The sequence below is a fragment of the Pelodiscus sinensis genome, chromosome 15, assembly GCF_049634645.1.
Source record: "Pelodiscus sinensis isolate JC-2024 chromosome 15, ASM4963464v1, whole genome shotgun sequence".
NCBI lineage: Eukaryota > Metazoa > Chordata > Testudines > Trionychidae > Pelodiscus > Pelodiscus sinensis.
In genome coordinates this window covers 20224565-20245350 of record NC_134725.1, presented here as the reverse complement: position 1 = coordinate 20245350, position 20786 = coordinate 20224565, and the positions used below count along the sequence as shown (strand labels likewise).

The window sequence follows — 20786 nt, the reverse complement described above, 5'->3', positions numbered from 1 at the left end:
CTATGTATATTTTTTTTCCTGGAGAAATGTTAGGGCCCTGGATTAAGTGCTGGTTGTTACCCCTGTATTTCCTTTTCTATCACAGCTTCCGTCCCCCCAATATATTCAGGGATATCTTGATCGAGCATTTGCAGTATCACACTTCATTGCAGCAAAATGCAGGACAATGTAGCACTTTAAAGACTAACAAGATGGTTTATTAGATGATGAGCTTTCGTGGGCCAGACCCAATTCCTCAGATCAAATAGTGGAAGAAAGTAGTCACAACCATATATACCAAAGGATACAATTAAAAAAAATGAACAAATATGAAAAGGACAAATCACATTGCAGAACAGAAGGGGGATGCGGGGGGGTGGTAAGGGGGAGGAAGGAAGGTAAGTGTCTGTGAATTGCTGATATTAAAGGTAGGGAGAGTGGGATGTTTGTGAGTTAATGGTATTACAGGTGATAATTGGGGAAACTGTCTTGGTAATGGGTGAGAAAGTTCAAAGTCTTGTTAAGTCCTTGTTGGCAAGTGTCGAATTTTAACATGAATGACAGTTCAGAGGATTCCCTTTCAAGTGCAGATGTAAAAGGTCTTTGTAGCAGAATGCAGGTGGCTAAGTCATTTAGAGAGTGTCCTTTCTGGTTAAAGTGGCAAGAAACTGTTTTCTCTTTGTGATCTTGTCTGATATCTGTTTTGTGGGCATTAATCCTTTGGCGAAGTGTCTGAGATGTTTGTCCAATGTACATAGCAGACGGACACTTTCAGCACATGATAGCATAGATTATATTTCTGGATGCGCAGGAATATGTGTTCTTGATCTTATAACTCGCTTGGTTAGGTCCAATAATGGTATCAGCAGAATGAATATGTGGACAAAGCTGGCAACGGGGTTTGTTGCAAGGGAAGGTACCAGGGTTGGTATTAGTGTGGTATGTCCTGTGGTGGTTGGTAAGAATCATCTTGAGGTTAGGTGGTTGTCTATAGGAGACTATGGGTCTATGTTCAACTTAAGAACAAACCTACAGTCCCTATCTTGTACGTAACCTGGGGACTGCCTGTATAGGGTACATATAATTGCACACTGCAGGGAAAGACAAGCTGCAGCCACACTTGCTGTGGTGTGTAGTGCAAAATGGCTCTAGCAATGGGGAGGCAGATCAGACTCTATGGGGCTAAAAATAGTATTTTAGACCTGGGAGGTACTGTTGGGCACAGAGAGATACCTTAGTGTTCAGAACACACTATGCTACTCTGCTTGTTTATGCTAGGTCTCTCCGCACTGCTCTTTATATCTGTGCTAGCTGTACATGCAATGTCAGTACTCTACAGCAGTGGTCTCCAATCTTTTTAAGCACGAGATCGCTTGTTGAATTTAAGTGCAATTCAAGGTCTACCTCAAACCCAAATACCCATGTCCCACCTCCTTTGTGCCCCTTTTCTGAGGTCCCGCTCTGCTCATTCCATAATCGCTCCCTCCCCCATCCTCCACTTTCATCAGACAGGGGCAGAGGGTTGGAGTACAGGCTCTGGTCTTGGGTTAAGGGATTTGGAGTGTGAGAGGGGCTCTGAGCTGAGCTTGGGATAGGCAGTTGGGGTACCAGCGGGGGTTCTAGGTGCAGACTCTTGGAGGATGTTTGGATGCAGGGGTGCTTGCGGCTAGGGCAGAGGCTTGGAGTGTAGGAGGGAGTTCATTACTTAGGTAGGGTTTTGGGATGTGGGCTCCAGCTGGGGCACTGCTTACCTCAGGTGGCTCCTGGGTGGTGGTATAGTGGGGCTAAGGCAGGCTCACCCGTCCTGGCCCTGCAGCACTCCCAAAAGCAGCCAGCAAACTCCTTCCCAAATCCTGTTGTGCCCCCTCTCTGCTCTGTGGAGAAAGATTGCAGCGTGGGAGAGGGGGCACCTTAACATCAGCACCCCTCACCCTCTCCTGCCCTGCACAGCAAACAGGAGGCTCCTGAAGGGACAGCTCCAAAGCAAAGGGCAGGAGATACGCAGATGAAGTGCCAGCACTTGATAGCCTCTTGGCCAAACCAGTCAAAACCTCTTGGCCAAACCCCTACTCTACAGCCTACCCTGAGGCTAAGTCTTTAAAACATTAAAGCATGGCCGCTAAGGGTGTGAATGTTTAACCAGTTAACCGGTGGGGACTGCAAGCATTCGGGATTCCAGAGCAGCCTCTGTACGTGGCAGTCTTGGGAACCCTGCTGGTGGGCTGTGGGGCCGCTCCAGCTGGGCTGGAACAAATACTCGCCTCCCCCGCCTGCTCTCTCTTTTAATTGATTAACCAACTAACTGGGATTTTACATCCCTATTGGCTATAGCACCAGGGTTCTATGTAAACCACCTAAAAATGGAGCATAGCTCCCGGGACTGGGAGCCTGTTTACAGTGGCGCTTTACAGTATTGTAATTTGCTGTGCTCGTGAAGTAGGGTGTTTTTTCCCTCCCCTGAGCCAGAAACTTGCAGTGCAGAAAAGTGGCACTGTAGACACAGCCTTTCCTCAGTTAGCTCTTGATTTAACTTTTCTACCCTAAATTGTCTGAAAGATCATTCAGTCTACTTTTCAGGAAATCTAGCTTTCACGTTTAAAGTTTTTAACAATTTTGTGTGCATCTGGGATTCTCAGATGTCATTGTTTTAAAAATCAGAATCTTGGGAAGACTGTTCAGATTAAATAAAATTATTGTGTTAGTCCAAATAGGATATTTTACTATCTGGCAGATCCTCTTCTGATAGCAATAAGAAAATGATTTGCAATTTAACCTCTTGAAATTAAATCAGTGTGAACTGCAATAGTCTTATTAGAGCTTTGTTAAAATAACAAATTGTGAAAAAGCATAATTATGTCTCTAATGTGACCTTGGCATATCTGCTTTTTTTTATATGAGAGAGATCAGGTGACCCTCAACAGATGTTTATTTTGAAAATGTTGGTATATATGCGGTGTGTGTGTGTGTATGTATACATATAAACTGTATATGAAGATACAGTTTAGAGTACTGAGGTCTGAAAGGAGTTTTATATAACAAGCTGTTCTATTATGCTGAACAGTGACTGTTCTTTGAGGTCTGAGCTATTGATCTATTGGTGGGGGTTCAATTTCAGCATAAAGACCTGTGTTTGTGATTTAATTGGAGTGATTAATAACTCACTCACAGGGCCAGATGGGAATCAATATAAATTCAAAAGCAAAAGTAGTATTTTTTCCCCTATAGCATAGCAGCTGATAATTTATATTTGCACTTCCTAGGCTAATTAAAACTACAAGATTCTTTTATATAAGAGAAAGCAGGGTTTTGTCTTTTTCAAAGCTTCAACTTAGTTGTTGCTTAAGATTTTTAGTAGTCTCTTAAATCCTAAGTATGCTGCTTCTTGTCTTTCATTTCTAAATAAGATTGTGCCTGCTGTAGACTACATGGTGCAAAACCCCCTTTCCTAATAAACACAAGATACTTGTGTTTTGTTTTGTGGTCATGGCAGTAGACTGCCTCATACGTCATTGCTTTTCAGCCAGCCCGCATCCGCTTAGGAGCAGGACTGACAGTATTTAACCTTGCCGTGTTTGATCCAGTGTTATAGTCCAGGATTAAAAGACAGCATGAAACTTCCAATCTCATTACAAACCCGGCATTCACAGTGGGTGCCTGGGCTGTAAATCCAGTTTCAGCATTGCCTTGAATCTGTGCCAAAAGCAACTTTATTATGAAAATGTAGTGTGACTTACTTTTTTGTGGATTTGAATGGTGTTCCTTGTTCTTTATGCCCTGGCCCCAGTCCTTGTGTTTGGTGCCCATTTCCAGTCAGCTTTTGCAGCTTTGGAGTATCGTCATGCATGCTTGCAACTAACACTCCTGGATATAGCATTGCTAACTCGAAATCTCCAGGAATAAAACACCCCATTAAAAAACCATAAGGCAGCAAAACAGCATCAAGTCCATACATAGATTTAATGCTGTTAGGAAACATTTCTGACAAGAAAAAAATCTCCTTTGTTTTGGAGGATTTTCCCAACCCAGGGTCAAAATCCACACAGCTGGTTAGGAAGCAAAAATATTTAGCAGAAAATGATTTGATTTTATATAACTATTTGTCAAGGAAATCTTTCACATATCAATCCAATAATGATAATGGAATAAATTCAGCATGCACCAGCATTTAATTTTTCACAGTTAAAAGGTAAAGCCTATAAGGAAATTAGACTCAATTGCAGTATATATAGTGCATATGATATTCTCTGTTTCCTAAACTACTTTGCTGAGTTAGTACTTGGATGCTGGTAATGCCTTGACTATGTAGCTAAGGAAAACTGTCATTGCAGTCCTGAGGGAGGTGGTCTACAGTTTTTTGTGAAAATGGAGAATCACTGCTTTCACCCTTGTAGGTCATCAGCTCTGTGTTAAGACTTTGAGATGCTTTCCTTATCATACCATCCCGTAAATGACTTCAGATGATCTTCCTTTTAAACTTGGGTGCTTCAGAAAAAACAATACGCTTGAAAGTTAATTCTGAGGACTGAGCTGACGGCTTTTTGCCACTGTTGCTTTCTTCTAGTTTGAGAAGCTGAAGGTTTGTTACAGCCCCAGCATACAGCAATCTAGCAGGTTAAATGACTTGGGCAACACAGTTTATTAAAACTGGCAAGTGCTCGCTCCAGTTCTTTTCCTGATAGTCAAGGCTGTCTGCAAGAGTAATTGATAGTGGCAGCTGTTCTGAGGGTGTTTTAGATTGTTGCAAGACGATTTGACTTGACAGACAGCTCTGCACAAATGAACTGAGTGATAGGGGCTGAATCCAGCTAGATTGCAAAAGGAACTTCCTGTTGAAAGACAGCAGCAAAACTCATTTACCAGAGCCAAACTTTGGGAATCAGTGACAACATTTAAAAAGGTTCCCTCACTCCTTTTTGTTCCAGTGATGCAAGCTCAAAGCAAGGCATGGGGATTTGTGTTTATATTTAGCTCATTTTTCCCTTAGGAGAAAAGACTTTCATTGAATCATAGAATCATAGAACTGGAAGAGACCTCAGAAGGTCATCAAGTCCAGCCCCCTGCTCTAGGCAGGACCAATTCCAACTAAATCAACCCGGTCAGGGCTTTGTCAAGCCGAGACTTAAACACCTCTAGGGATGGAGACTCCACTACTTCCCTAGGTAACCCATTCCAGTGCTTCACCACCCTCCTAGTGAAATAGTTTTTCCTAATATCCAACATGGACCTCTTCCACCACAACTTGAGACCATTGCTCCTTGTTCTGCCATCTGTCACTACTGAGAACAGCCTCTCTCCATCCTCTTTGGAACCTCCCTCTTACTCTTCGCTTCTGCAGACTAAACAGACCCAAGTCCCTCAGCCTCTCCTCATAAGTCATATGCTCCAGCCCCCTAATCATTTTGGTTGCCCTCTGCTGGACCCTCTCCAATGCGTCCACATCCTTTTTGTAGTGGGGGGCCCAGAACTGGACACAATACTCCAGATGCAGCCTCACCAAAGCCGAATAAAGGGGAATGATGACATCTCTGGATCTGCTGGCAATGCTCCACTTAATGCAACCTAATATGCCATTAGCCTTCTTGGCTACAAGGGCACACTGTTGATTCGTATCTAGCTTCTCATCCACTGTAACCCCCAGGTCCTTTTCTGCAGAACTACTACTTAACCGGTTGGTCCCCAGCTTGTAACTATGCTTGGGATTCTTCCGTCCCAAGTGCAGGATTCTACACTTGTCCTTGTTGAACCTCATCAGATTTCTTGTGGCCCAATCCTCCAATTTGTCTAAGTTATTCTGTATCCTATCTCTGCCCTTGAGCGTATCTACCTCTCCCCCCAGCTTAGTGTCATCCGCAGACTTGCTGAGGGTGCAATCCATCCCCTCATCTAAATCATTAATAAAGATATTGAACAAAACCGGTCCTAGAACCGAACCTTGGGGCACTCCGCTAGAAACCAACCGCCATCCTGACATCGAGCCATTGATCACTACCCGCTGGGCCCGGCCTTCTAGCCATCTTTCTATCCAACTTACCGTCCATTTATCCAATCCACAATCCCTTAACTTGCAGGCAAGAATATTGTGAAAGACCGTATCAAAAGCCTTGCTAAAATCAAGGTATATAACATCCACTGACTTCCCCATGTCCACCAAGCCAGTTACCTCATCATAGAAGCTAATCAGATTGGTCAGGCATGACTTGCCCTTTGTGAATCCATGCTGACTATTCCTAATCACTTTCCTCTCATCCAAGTGCCTCAATATGGATTCCTTAAGGATCCCTTCCATGATTTTTCCAGGAATCGAGGTAAGACTGACCGGCCTATAGTTCCCTGGATCATCCTTCTTCCCTCTTTTGAAGATGGGCACTACATTTGCCTTTTTCCAGTCATCCGGGATTTCTCCCTATCTCCACGACTTTTCAAAGATAATAGCCAAAGGCTCCACAATGACATTTGCCAACTCCCTCAGTACCCTCGGATGCACTAAGTCCGGACCCATGGATTTATGTACGTTTAGCTTTTCTAAATAGTTCCTAACCTGTTCTTTAGCCACCACGGGCTGTCCGTCTTCATCCCATCTTGCGTCACTTGGCGCAGAAGTCCAGGAGCCGACCTTGTCCGTGAATACAGAGGCAAACAAAGCATTGAGTACTTCAGCTTTCCCCACATCATCTGTCACTAGGTTACCTCTTTCATCCATTAGGGGCCGCACACCCTCTCTGATCACCTTCTTCTTGTTAACATGCCTATAGAAACCTTTCTTGTTATCCTTCACATCCTTAGCCAGTCGCAATTCCATTTGCGCTTTCGCCTTCCTGATAACCCCCCGGCATTCTCAAGCTATACCTTTAAACTCCTCCCTAGTCATTTGTCCAAGTTTCCACTCTTTGTAAGCTTCCTTTTTGTGCTTAAGTTCACCAAGGATTTTCCCCTATAAGCCAATCCGGTCTCCTACCATGTTTAATAATAACATATTATTATTTGTTGAAAGTTCACTAGGTGTCTTCTGAGTAGGAGCATACACCTTAGAAGAACTTTTTTCACAATAATGTGAGGTAAAACCAGCTAACCTGTGGAGCAGATCATCAGAGTTACGGGGAAGTAATAGTAATAATTCACATTCTATGGCACCTTCCATCCAATGAGCAACACTAATGATTCATTAATCAGCATAGCCCCGTTGAGGTAAAACAAGATCACTCAATTTTTACAGCTGGAGAACCTGAGGGATAGAAAGGCTGCTCAGAGTAACACAGTGAGTTAGTCATAAATCTAATCACGCTGCAAACAAATCTTTTGACTCTTAGCCCTATGCTGTAACCATGAGAATGCCTTTCCTCAATTGAACATAATGGTATTATGAAAAAGATGAAATGTTGTCTCAAGCTACGAGGGTATATAGGGCATATTGGGAAAGCAAGATGGGATTCCCTGAAGGTAGGAAGGAGGGGTGGGTTCTAGAGTAGACTAGGGGATAAGACATTCACCTGGGGAGTGCATGGTGGTGTGCTTGAGTACTGCCCATGCTGAAAGCAACTGGAGAGCCAACATCAGCCATCCCAAGGATGGAGCCGATACCCACATTAGGGAAGCGGAAGAAGGGATGCCCTGATGGTTTATTACTGCATAGACTTAGTCAATAGGGTTGCCAGATGGTTTAACCGAACACTCCCCGCCCCTTCTCCCCCCAAAAAACAGGGAAAACATTCTGTTGAGAAAAAAAAAAGCGGGGAGGGACCAAAGTTGTTGAGCAAAAGAAATTATTAAAAAAAAAAAAAAAAGCACAGCCCCTTTAAGGAATGCTTTTGAGGCTTTTTGGCCTTAATAGGCTGCCGTCCACCATCTTGTTTCCCTGCTCGGGGCCAGACAGTTCCCCTGTGGAACCAGGTAACCACCTGGGAATTTCGCCTCCTGGCTGGGAAAAAATCAGAAAGTACTGGACATTTTAGGTGTCCAGTATTTTCTGAAATTTTTTACCGGACAGGAGGTAAAAATATCGGACTATCCTGGTCAATACCGGACACCTGACAACCCTATTAGTCAATGGGTAGTGGTGTGCAGTTTTATTGTTCTGCATGTCACTTCTCTGTTACTAGCTCATAATCCTTGCCTTTATGTCTATATTAAATATATTTTTACATATGGGATGCCATTAAGTAAAAAATATTTTTAGGTATAAGTTGCAAGTCTTTGTTTTCTTAAGAATAGTGAGTTACAGTTATTAGATATATAAGAAAAGCCATTTACATTGGGCAATTTTCACACTAGCTCTAATCACCTGAAGTATACAGAGCAAGCTGGTTAATCCATGGTATGTCTGATATTTTATCGAGTACTATCTTCAGATAGTAGCCTTAGGAAACAACAGGTAGAAACAAGAGCAGAAGTCAGCTCTGGATAATGAAGTACAGGCAGTCCCCGACTTACGCGGATCCGACTTATGTCGGATCCGCACTTACGAATGGGGCTTTCTCGCCCCGGAAGTCGGGGCGAGAAAGCCCCGTTGGCAAGCTGCTCCGGTGCCCCTGGTCTGCTGGAGACCGTCTCCAGCAGACCAGGGGCACCGGGCGGGTTCCCGCGCTTCTGAGGCTTTGCCAGAGCAAAGCCTCAGAGGCGCGGGGAACCGCCGCTGCTGCCGCTTCAATCTGGGTGCCTGTGGTCTGCTGGGGACCGTCCCCAGCAGACCACAGGCTCCCGGACTGAAGCCGCAGCCGCGGCGGGGTCCCTCGCCTCTGAGGCTTTGCTCCCCGTGTCCCTGGTCTGCTGGGGGGGGGCAGCTAGTGTGCTCCCCCCCCCCCCCCCCCAGCAGACCAGGCTTTTGTTTTGGACTCTGGGGCAGAGCAGCTGGGGCGCTGCCGATTGGTCCTGCAGCGCCCGCTCTGGGCACTACTGGACCAACCCGGCAGCACCCCAGCTGCTCTGCCCCAGGTCCTGATTCAGCCGCTGCTGGTCAGTTTCAGCAGCGGCTGAATCAGGACGCCTGGGGCAGAGCAGATGGGGTGCTGCTAGGTTGGTCCAGTAGCACCCAGGAGCGGCGCTACTGGAGCAACCCAGCAGCACCCCAGCTGCTCTGCCCCAGGCGTCCCCAAGTCAGCTTCTGCTGAAACTGACCAGCGCTGACTACAGGAAGCCCCAGGCAGAGTTGCTCTGCCCCAGGCTTCCTGGAATCAGCTGCTGATCAGTTTCAGCAGCAGCTGACTTGGGGACGCCTGGGGTTCTTAAGTTGATTCTGTATGTAAGTCAGAACTGGCGGTCAGTTTCAGCAGTGTCTGAATCTGGACGCCAGTTCCGACTTACATACAGATTCAACTTAAGAACAAACCTACAGTCCCTATCTTGTATGTAACCCGGGGACTGCCTGTATTACTTACATAGTTAATTCTTACCTTCTATCACTTTACAAACATCAGCATTGTGTCCCAAAGCCAAAGCAAAATACTTTGCACCATCACATACTTAAAAGTATATGTTTGTGCTGATTATTTTACATACCAGCCCTACGAAATGTAATATATATAAAGCACTATTTAAAAATTGTGATTTAGCTTGATTTAATAAGCTCTTCCTCTGAATATTTTCTATGTTTTTTTACAATTTCTGAAAATCTTGTCTTTACTTGACTGATTCCTAATGCTATGGATTCAAAGCTCACCTCTGTGGCTCATGAACTCATTTCCGTGTGTCCCCCATTAATTGTTGCTGCTATGCTACCTTACATTGCTTACTTCAGTTTCAGTAGCCAAATTTTTTGTATAGTTCAGAATTAGTATCATGAACTAGGTCTGTGCTCTATAGGCATGACAGAGTTGGAGTAATGAGTGTGCAGGTAGATTAAACTAGTTTGCTGTTGGATTTTTTATATATAAAAAGCCATGGAGTAGTGGGGGCTGGAGACTTCTTTTTCACATTACTCCACCATCCTTACGTTTGGAACATATAGAAAGTTGGAATGTTAAAACCCTGTTCACTTAGTTAACTGATTAAACATTAAATTTAACTGGTTAACTAATTTTAAACTAGGCAGGTGAGGGGGACTTGTTCCAGCCCAGCTACTTCTGATAGCCCACATGGGGCAGGAAGCTGCAGTGGGAGAGGGAAAGACTGCCAGCTCCTAGCCCACAAAGACTGTCTGCTAAGAATCAGCGGCCTCAGGTGTGGGAGGAAGCGGAGGTTGCCAACTTCTAGCCCATGAGCCCACGTGGGCCTCCCCCGCCCCTTCCTGCAAGGCTACCTGCCTGTGGGCTGGAGCAGCCTTGCTCCCAAGTAAAGGTTAATCATAATCCATTCATATCCCTAATAGAAAGTCCAGAAGGCTAGAGAGCACAGCCACATTATACCAATTTCTTATTTCAAGAAACAAAGGAAAGATGTGCAAGCAAGATGAGAGAATTTCCAAGCATAGAAATTTCCAAGTCCCTTTTAGCAACTACCTGCATCCACAAAGAACAGAAGGCAGGGCAGTGAGTCTAGAAATGCTCTTGCCCCTAAGTATTGTTTTATAAACAGCAGCTGTCTGTTGAAATCCTCAAATCAGATTTTGCAGTTTAATCCCTGGCACTTGAGCAAAACTTAAATCAGCTTGAAAGCAAATTAATAGAACAGGTTTAGTTTGTCTCTGGCACTTTTTATGCGGTATATAGTCTCTCATGATGTATGCCTGTGTCTTGGATACTAGTTTGGTTGGGTGGAGAGGCTATTGTTTTATATTTATTCTCAAAATAGATTTTAAATCCAACCAGATTTTACATCAGGTATGTGCAGCAGTTCATTAAGGTTCAAATAAACCCTTCAAAAAATTATTTCCTACTGCAAAATCAGTTGTACGTTTTGATTGACTGTTGGGTCAGTTGTAGCTGATCCAGCAGACAAGAGTTAATGAAATTAGATCATTTTCATTTCCTTTGTTCCCAAGCGGTATCTGAGTTAGTCTGTAACAGGAAAAACTTAAAAAACACCAAAAGTCTGATAGCACTTTAAAGACTAACAAAATATGTAGATGGTATCATGAGCTTTTGTGGGCACAGCGTGCTTCTTCAAATGACTGGAGTGTAGGATGTCCAGAACCACAATAAATGAGGGAAAAAGGAATGGGAGGGGAGAAGGGAAAAAACAGGGTAGGAGGAGGACAGAAAGAAGCAGAGGGTAGATAAGTATCAAAAAGAAAGCTGAGTATGTATTTAACTGGAAAAGCTGGAAAACAACAGATAGTCTATTAGCACCTAAAAACTAGATAGTTAAAAGAGGAAGATAAGAACCATAGTTAGCAATTACAGAGGAAGAGAACTAAAACCAAATTCTACACAGAACCATTGGCACCTTCATTGTTTGGTTGGTTGATAATGTCCCAGCCATTCAGTATCTCGATTTAAACCATTAGCATGAGAATTAAACTTGTGAATGAACTGTAGTTCCAATACTTCTCTGTGGATTTGGCTTGTAGAATTGGTCTGTAGCAAAACTGCAACTTGGAGATCACTTAATGAGTGTCCAGGTAAGTTAAAGTGTTCACCTACAGGTTTCTGTATATTCCCCTTTACGGATATTTCCTTTGTGAGGTTAACTTCAAATGTGTCCTCTCCTTTCCTCCATTGACTCCCTCAAAACCAATGTGTGTTTAACTGGTCTTATGAGCAGAGGAAAACTCTGTTAGTGGAAGAAGTCCTGTGTGTGGTTAGAAAATAAATAAAGTTGACATACTGAAAAGGGATAACATGCATGGTGGGGAATGGCAGATGCATTCCAGTCTTTACATAGCATGGCTGAAAGATGAATCAGTGTAAATGTCAGATTTCCTATGAAAGAAAGCTGAACTGACATGCGTTCAGCTTTAATTAAGCTAGAGTTATTGGAGCTGACTGTCAAGTCTTAGGCAAATTGGCTCAGCCTGTTATCATTAAGCATGAAAATTAACTATTCTAGGGCTTGGTAAAAATAAACACATCTTTATTGCTAGAAAGTTCCAGTGTGGTATGAGAATCTAGGGCTTATGATGAGACACTGGGCTTGATCATGCAGGTCTTTATGATCAGACAGGTCTGAGGTGTATAACCTCAGTGCAGAAAGTCTGAAAAAAGATATGAGATCCAAGAAACAATTCCACATGTGAACTAAGGATGTTAAGTATCGTGTAATTGACTAATTGATTAGTCGATGATTTTTGCATTGACTATTCAATTAATTGATAGGGCAGCGCTGCCCCTTGGAAATGCCGCTGCAGCATTTCAAAAGGGTAGCATCTCACAGCTGATCCTGGGCTACTGCTTTGAAGTACCCTCCTCTTCCTCCCCCCCCCCCCCCCGCCTCTGTTTGATAGAGGCAGCAAAGGGGGGGGGGGGGAGAGTGACCAGTTGACTATCCGATAAGCATTTGCTTATCAGATAGTTGACTAGTCCTTAACATCCCGAATGTGAACTGTAGTCATATCTGATCAAGTTGTGCAAAAGAAGTAAAAAATTCCCTAGGGGGAAGAGTGAGGTGTAAGGTAGAACAGCTTTTAGCAGTTTTACAGAAAAAAATTTTGAATTTCTAGAAACTGTTCTAGATGGACAATAAAATAACGTAAAAGAATAAAAACCCAGTTTTCTAGGGGAGTTCCGTGAAGTTGGAGTAAAGCCGATTTAATTGAACATGTAGATCAAGAATGGCAAGGGGGAGTTTTGTCCACAAATTTCCTTAATAATCAGTAAGTCTAAGAAACAAAGAAAAGCATTTTGGAGGGTTAGTACAGGTTGAACCTCTCTGGTCCAGTAACCTCAGGACCTGACCGGACTCACATGTGGGAATTTGCCAGATCAGAGAAGATCCCCTCCCACTGGCCGTCCAACCCACTGCCCCTTCTTACTGTGGGCTCTGCTACCACAATATCTGGCCCCCTGTCTTCAGCCCACCTGGGCAGGCAGCCCTGGGAGGGCTGCTAGACACCAGTCTCACTTCCTCCAGCCCCTACAAGCCCTGGCTGGCTGCCAGGCACCAGCCCCGCTGACACCAGCGCTGACCAGACTGCTGGATGCCAGCACGAGACCTACTACTCTTCTGCCACTAGACTGCCAGTCCCAGTGCTCTTTGGTCCAGGAACATCTGTGGTCCTGCTGGACCAGAGAGTCCTGGTTTTGGGAGGTGCAAACTGTAGGATTATAATAAGATGTCCCAGGCTATTGTGTATGAATAGCTGCTGGGGATTCAGGAAAGATTTAGCAGGTGATAAGTGGATATCTGTTTTGGATATTACTACCTTGGATACCCCAGGAAAACAGACATTCCTAGAAAAGTGGGACATCTTTTCGCTGTAAACTGGTGCATCTCATGAAGTGTTTTTTACCCACGAAAGCGTATGCCCAAATAAATCTGTTAGTCTTTAAGGTGCCACAAGCCTCCATTATTTTTGTAGATACAGACTAACATGGCTACCTTCTGATCCTTGGAAGCATAGTGTGTATCCTTTGGAACCAGTGTTCAGGGCATACCCAAGGGAACTTATTCTGCAGAGCTAGTGGTTGCTACTAACTCTATCTGAAAAATACTCTCCACGTAACCCTCTCTGGTGGAAATATGTTTGTTGTAGAGATGACAAAGGCACATGACTGAAACTGAGATATCCATTTGGGTAAAAGCATCCCAAGTTCTCTTGACTCTGTTCTATGTGCTAGAGACTCTAACTAACCCCCCGGATAATATGAATGGAGATTGCCTATCTCCTAGGACTGGAAGGGAGCTTGAAAGGTCATTGAGTCCAGTCCACTGCCTTCACAGAAGGACTGTGTACCATCCCTGACAGATTTTTGCCCCAGATCCCTAAATGGCCTCCTCAAGGATTGAACTCACAAGCCTGGGTTTAAGCAGGCCAATGCTCAAACCGCGGAGCTATCCCTCCCCCCTAAGAGCTGAGCAACCCTGATCTTTCAGCAGATCTGTAATCCAGACTGGATTTGGATCCAAATTTCACACTTTACCTGCATCTCAGTAACAAACTGAAACAAAAGCCTAGACCCACACCATATCTGAATATTTTGGACCGATCTCTGCTATCTTCTAACCATCTCTGTCTGTGCTTTCAGTTCTATTTATTTATAGTTTTATTACCTTCCTGCCCCCTATAAATCAAACACATTAAGTGGTTGTTTTTCAGTACACTCTCCTGCAGCTGTTAAAAAATGGGAAAGGTGCAAACGCATGGTAGTTAGCCCTAGCCATCCACATATGACCCTCGTTACAATGCAATCTGAGTGTATATGGATTTCTCTCTATCATTCACACCAGATCTTTCCTTTCTAAATACTTGTATGTTTGCACTTGATATAAAGGTAAATGGAGGAAGAGTCTCCTCTCTGGTGCCTCGTGCTTTGCTTCTGTAAACGAATATATTACCTAAAGTTTTATTAGGTCTCCAATTGTTCTCAGAAAGAAACTGAACAAAAAATGGATTTCATTATTGCAATTTGAGAGATGTGAGTTGTCAGTAAGAATTAGATGTGTGGCCAGTGTATTCTGCAACTGATTGGTCATTTCAGTCTGCAAGGAACTGTGGATTTTTGCTTTAAGAAAATTGTAAACAAGGCCTAATGCTGGAACCACAGGGAATCAATAGTTGTATATAAAAGTGATCAGACAGCTGCTTTTAATGCATCCCCTCATTGATTTCTTTTGGATGCAATTGATTTTTTTAACTTCATTTCTTTAACTTTTATGATGCCAGTGTGTTCTGAATATACATCATTACTTTATTTTATATTGCCTGTAACTACACTATATGAAGTTTAACTTTGAAAGGGTCTGTTGGATGAACTGTGCTAATAGGATTTCACAGAACCTATGGATAGGCATAGAATCTGAGTTTTTATTTATGGAAAGGCTCTAGATAACCATGGGACCTATGTTTGTGGATATGCTCCCTTGAAAAGCATAATGGGTGACATCATGGCCCTGCTGAAGATCAGTGGTGAAACTCACATTAGCTTAGTTAGCTAGAATGTCACCCATTGGGTTTAGATGCATTCATAAAAATCAGTGAACTATTAGATTAATGAAAATGTATTTTTTAGAATTAAGTACAGTCACTTTAAAATATTAACACAATAAAGTAAATTTACCATTATCTTCAAGTCCATAAACCAAATCACATCTGAAAACTACAATGAAACTGACCATGTGTAATACTTCATATAGTGGTTGATGTGGGACATTGCAAGATTGTCGTCTCAAAATGGGGATCAGCTGATAGAAGATTGAACTATCATTTGATCCATCCAAAGAATGGGTATTTCTTTGGAATTTCCACTCATGAGTTATGCAGTCACAACTTTCCCCAAGCTCATTTATTTCATATACTGTAGCTTGTTTATTTCAGTGCCTTTCTCCTACTGTGTTCTGGAGACGTGTGAGTGTGTGTGTGTGTGAGTTTATATGAAGGAAACTATAGCAGGTTCGTATGCAGGAATTTCTATTGAGGGGGTGTGAGCTATGAGAGGGGCTGGTGGCTTCCTCTCCCTCCCATGGCTCAGCCTTCCCACCCCCCACAGGCCTCGCTTCTGGGTGAGGAAGAAGGGGAATTAGCCCCAGCCTTCTCCATCTGGCCAGAGCACAGGGGGAGGGAAGAGGTTGGGGCAGCATGCTGCATCTGCTTTCCCCTAGCTGGTCACGGGAGAGGAAGGGTGGGGTAATGCACCTTCCCTGCCTATCCTAGGTTGGCTGAGCTAGAATTGGCCCCAGGGCAGGCCATTAAGGAGTGTGGTGGTGTGGGGGGGATTACATCCTTTGCACACACACATACTCCTGTGTACAGGCCTGTATAGAATGGGCCCAGAATAACAGATCCACTAGCAGTTCATAAAACTAGGTTTTATCAAAAGGAGGACATTGCTCCATCATTGAATGTATATTCATAGAACACTAGAACAGGAAGGGACCCTGAGAAATCATTGCATCTAGTCCCCTGCCCTCATAGCAGGATCCAGTAGCATCTAGACCATCATTGATAGATGTCTGTCCAGCCTGATCTTGAATATCTCCATAGGTGGAGATTTCACAACCTCCCTCAGCAACTTATTCCAGTGTTTCACCACCCTGACAGTTGGGAATTTTTTCCTACTGTCCAACCTAAACCTCCCTTCCTGCAGTTTAAGCCCATTGCTTCTTGTCATATCATCAGAGGCCAAGGGCAACAAGTTTTCTCCCTCCTCCTTGAGACACCCTTTTAGATACTTGAAAACTGCTATCATATCATCTCTCTCTCTTTTTTCCTTTCCAAACTAAATAAGCCCAATTCTTTCAGTCTTCCTTCATAGGTCATGTTCTCTAGACCTTTAATTATTCTTGTTGCCCTTCTCTGGATCTTCTCCAATTTCTCCACATCTTTCTTGAAATGTGGTGCCCAGAATTTGACACAATACTCCAGTTGAGGCCTAATCAGCACAGAATGGAGTGGAAGAATGACTTCTCATGTCTTGCTCACAACACTCCTGTTAATGCATCCCAGGATCATGTTTGGTTTTTTGTTTTTTTGGGGTTTTTTTGGGCAGCATCACACTGTTGACTCATATTTAGCTTGTGGTCCACTATGACCCCTAGATTCATTTCTGCAGTACGCCTTCCTAGACAGTCACTTCCCATTCTGTATTTGTGAAATGGATTGTTCCCTCCTAAGTGGAATACTTTGTATTTGTGCTTATTAAACTTCATCCTATTTACCTCAGACCATTTCTCCAGTTTGTCCAGATCATTTGGAATTATGACCCTGTCCTCCAAAGCACTTGCAACCCCTCCCAGCTTCGTATCAAATGCAAAATTAATAAGGATATTCTCTGTGCCAATATCTAAACCATTGATGAAGATATTGAACAGAACCAGTCCCAAAACAGACCCCTGTGGAATCCCACTTGTTACGCCCTTCCAGCAGGATTGTGAACCATTAATAACTACTTTCTGAGAATGGTTATCCAGCCAGTTATGCACTCACCTTACAGTAGCCCCATCTAAGTGGTAGTTGCCTAGTTTATTGATAAGAAAATCATGGGAAACCGTATCAAATGCCTTACTAACGTCTAGGTATACCACATCCACCGCTTCTCCCTCATCCACAAGATTCGTTATCCTATCAAAGAAAGCTATCAGATTGGCTTGACATGATCTGTTCTTTACAAATCCATGCTGGCTCTTACCTATCATCTTATTATCTTTCAGCTGTTTTTCACAGATGAATTCCATAATTACTTGCTCCACTATCTTTCCTGGCATATAATTTAAACTGACTGGTCTGGAGTTTCCTGGGTATAAGTACAAAATGATTTGACACATTACAGGGTAGCAGAGAGCTTGATTTAATACAGCCTCTGTTCGGTTTTATGCCAATGTAACTCCATTGAAGTCACAGGAGCCAGACAGTGGTGAATCAGACAGTGTAGAATAAGTTACACAGAAATTGCTGCATGTTGTGTGCTGCTGCTCCCACACTTCATAGATCATGAATATATTTGCTACCTGGCCCTTTTTAAAAGTGAAGTAAAAATTTTCTAGGAGCTGTTGGGAGCATGTATAGGTAGGTGTCTGTATCCTTTTCTCACATGCATTTCTGTCCTTTTCTCTCCAACAACTTGGGTGGGCGGAAGATTATAATAAATAAAAGCCTAAAATTATTTTGATATGATAAAAACATGTACGGTAAACCTACTGGCTACGTCTACACTGGCCCCTTTTCCGGAAGGGGCATGTTAATTTCAGAAGCCGTAATAGGGAAATCTGCGGGGGATTTAAATATCCCCTGCGGCATTTAAATAAAAATGTCCGCCGCTTTTTTCCGGCTTTTAAAAAAGCCGGAAAAGAGCGTCTACACTGGCCCCGATCTTCCGGAAAAAAAGCCCTTTTCCGGAGGATCGGGGCCAGTGTAGACGCTCTTTTCCGGCTTTTTTAAAAGCCGGAAAAAAGCGGCGGACATTTTTATTTAAATGCCGCGGGGGATATTTAAATCCCCCGCGGATTTCCCTATTACGGCTTCTGAAATTAACATGCCCCTTCCGGAAAAGGGGCCAGTGTAGACGTAGCCACTATGTATATGTAGAATGGGTGTTTGTGTTTTGGAGAAGCAAATCAACAATAGACTCAGTCAATGGAAGGCTCTTTTTGTGATGAATTATGGAGCATCCACTTCAGGGATATGCACATAATGTTAAAAGAGTTATCTTTGGGAATTGGGTGTTCAGCATGTTACATATCCTTTGTCTTAGGTATTTTTGGTGTGCTTCAGTCTGATTTTGTTTGGTTGGTGTTTATTTGATTTGTTTTTGCTGCTGTTTAATCCCTATTGGCTTGAGCTTCAAACTTCCTTGGAAATAATGAAAATTCAGCATTTTACTGGGAAAAAAATCTGTGAGGAATTTAACGCATTAAAGAAACTCATTTTGATTGCTACCTATCAGCCATTTATTACTTTATTACTTAAGATTTTGGCATATGTTACAGATGCTAGTATGTACTTTGATAGCCACAGAATATTTAGAGTGAACTGGGTTGCCCTATTGTGTTCATTGCTAGTTTTTCTAGACTGTTTTTGTTCCATCTTTACATGTGAGTATTCATTTAATGAAGAATGAATGCAAACAATCATTGTGTCATCTTCTCATAAAAGGCCTGGGCATTCATCTCAAAAGCATGCTGAGGGGTGTTAAGGCATACTCTTGTCATTGATTAGTTACCATACCCATAGCTACGAACAGCAAGATATAACTAGGCAGGTAACCTTGAAAGACCATTGCGAAAATAACTGGACTCAAAAAACTCTTGAGTTCAGATTTACAGTCCTGGGATTTATCATCATTCCAGAAAATTACATTTGGTGGGAAATGCATTAGGAGTAACTTGAGAAGCATTCATGCTGTATTTAGTGTTCTGAAATGGTAGTAAGGTTCTGTGTGTTTAGCACACTAGGCAACAGCACCCACTAGACAACAGTTTGATCTTTGACACACACTTGAACAAGTGCCAGGTATTGGACAGCCTGACATGTGAACATGTTGTGATGATGCTCCTACAAGCGAGAAATGACTGTTTTGAGAGGGCAAAAATTCTGCACATAAGGATGCTTTAGTAAGTCACTTATCTTCTTCCTCTTTCTGTAAGGTCCAATCTTGAATGACAAACCTGAAGCGAAAGCAGCCACCATCCCAAAGGTGTCAGGACTAGAGCGCAGCCGGGAACTGAGCACCGACGTGCCCTTTGTGCTCCCTATCCCCAGCCCCCAGCTGGCTGCAGCCATTGTGACGTCTACGTCGTCTGCACCCACATCAAGTGCCAGAGCAAGCCCCTTGTTGAAGAAGGAGCCAGTGATCTCAGTACCAGCACCACCCAGGCCCACACCTCAGCCACTGCCTCGACCGCTGTCGCAACCTCATCTTCGACCGCAGTCTCAGCCTCAACTAATACCTGATTTTCGGACCCAGCATCAGAGTCATATCCCACCTTCTCTCAACTACCAATTGCATCATCAAGTGGCCCACAACGGACTCAATATCAGGTAGGGAAAAAAGGTGCCTACATAGGTCAAACCCTACTTCCCAGGTACCAGTAATTGAAAAGGTATTAAAATCTCTGTAGAATAGTCCATAGACTTGCTCATTTCTTGAGTAAGGTGCTCTACTTGTGAGATGCATTGTATAGGCCAACACCACAGAACCATGTATTTCCAGCAGTGTTGGGTAGCTCCTTAAAGGAGATTGTGACTAGATCTTCCCTAATGAACAGAGATTGTTTGGCTGTGGGGCAAAACATTTGAATTCCTGCTTCCAATGCATTTGCATTTTTTCCCCATCAGAACCAGTCAGGAGAGGCCTTAATAACAGGGGGACAGACCTGATTTGAACAAACCCATTTTTCCCCCAGTGGACTCTTATTGCAAAGCTATAGGGAATGTTTGGATTTGACATGATTTCATATATTCATGTAACAGTGGTGCAGTTCATTAGCTCACCAGAAATAGTGGGCTTAAGTCCATACCCTATTTGAGCTTTTCCCAGGGCACACAGTTCAAACTGAGGATGCATCTGCTAACAGTTGCATCAGAGTATGGTTCTCTATATAGAGCAAAAAAGATATTGCAAAGTAACATGTTCACCATATCTGTATGGCTAGCACAAGGCTCCGTTTGGTTGTCCATCAGAAATAAAATTGGGGTGAACTTGGAGAGTGAAGCAACTATCCAGTCAGTCTACAGGAATAAATGGGAACCTGAGCAGTCCTTTTGTTGGTGCAGAATACACATTATTCCTTCCAAATTGGCCTTATGAATTAAATTAATTCAGTTAAATAGTATTTGCACAATCTCCTAATTTCTTTTAGCTGCATAAAGAACAAGATATGGGATGGTCACTTACTACCAGCTTACCTAGCATGATGGGGTCCTTCCTGCTTGTGACCTTTAAGTGCTAATGCAATATAAATATTTAGTAACAACATCACATTGGCACTTTTCAAACAAACGCACAAGTGTCTCAGAATAAACTTAAAAAACAACAAATGGTCTGGTAGCACTTTAAAGACTAACAAAACATGTAGATGATATCATGAGCTTTCTTGGGCACAGCCCACTTTCTTCAGAGGATCGGAGTTTTTAGTTTAGGATGTGAAGACCAAAAATAAATAGGGAAGAAGAAAGAGGGGGGAAGGGAAAAATAGGAAGGTGGGCAGGAAACAAGGAGCAGAGGGTATGAAAATATCAAAGAGAAAAACAATTAGGCAGAACTGATAATATATAAGCACCTAAAGATTGGATAGTTAAAAGAAGCGGATAAGGATCATAGGATAGCAATTAGATAGGAAGGGTA

At 43.1% G+C, this 20786-nt stretch overlaps 1 protein-coding gene across 13 annotated transcripts in view; it reads left to right on the top strand.

The window, feature by feature from the left end:
• FBRSL1 (fibrosin like 1) overlaps positions 1-20786 on the top strand; it is a 1065261-nt gene that overhangs the window by 991982 nt on the left and 52493 nt on the right. For all 13 annotated transcript variants that reach the window (XM_075898374.1, XM_075898376.1, XM_075898375.1 and 10 more), the window contains one exon: positions 19087-19480. In XM_075898374.1, the coding sequence (XP_075754489.1) occupies positions 19087-19480 (394 nt within the window). The remainder of the gene's footprint in view (positions 1-19086; positions 19481-20786) is intronic.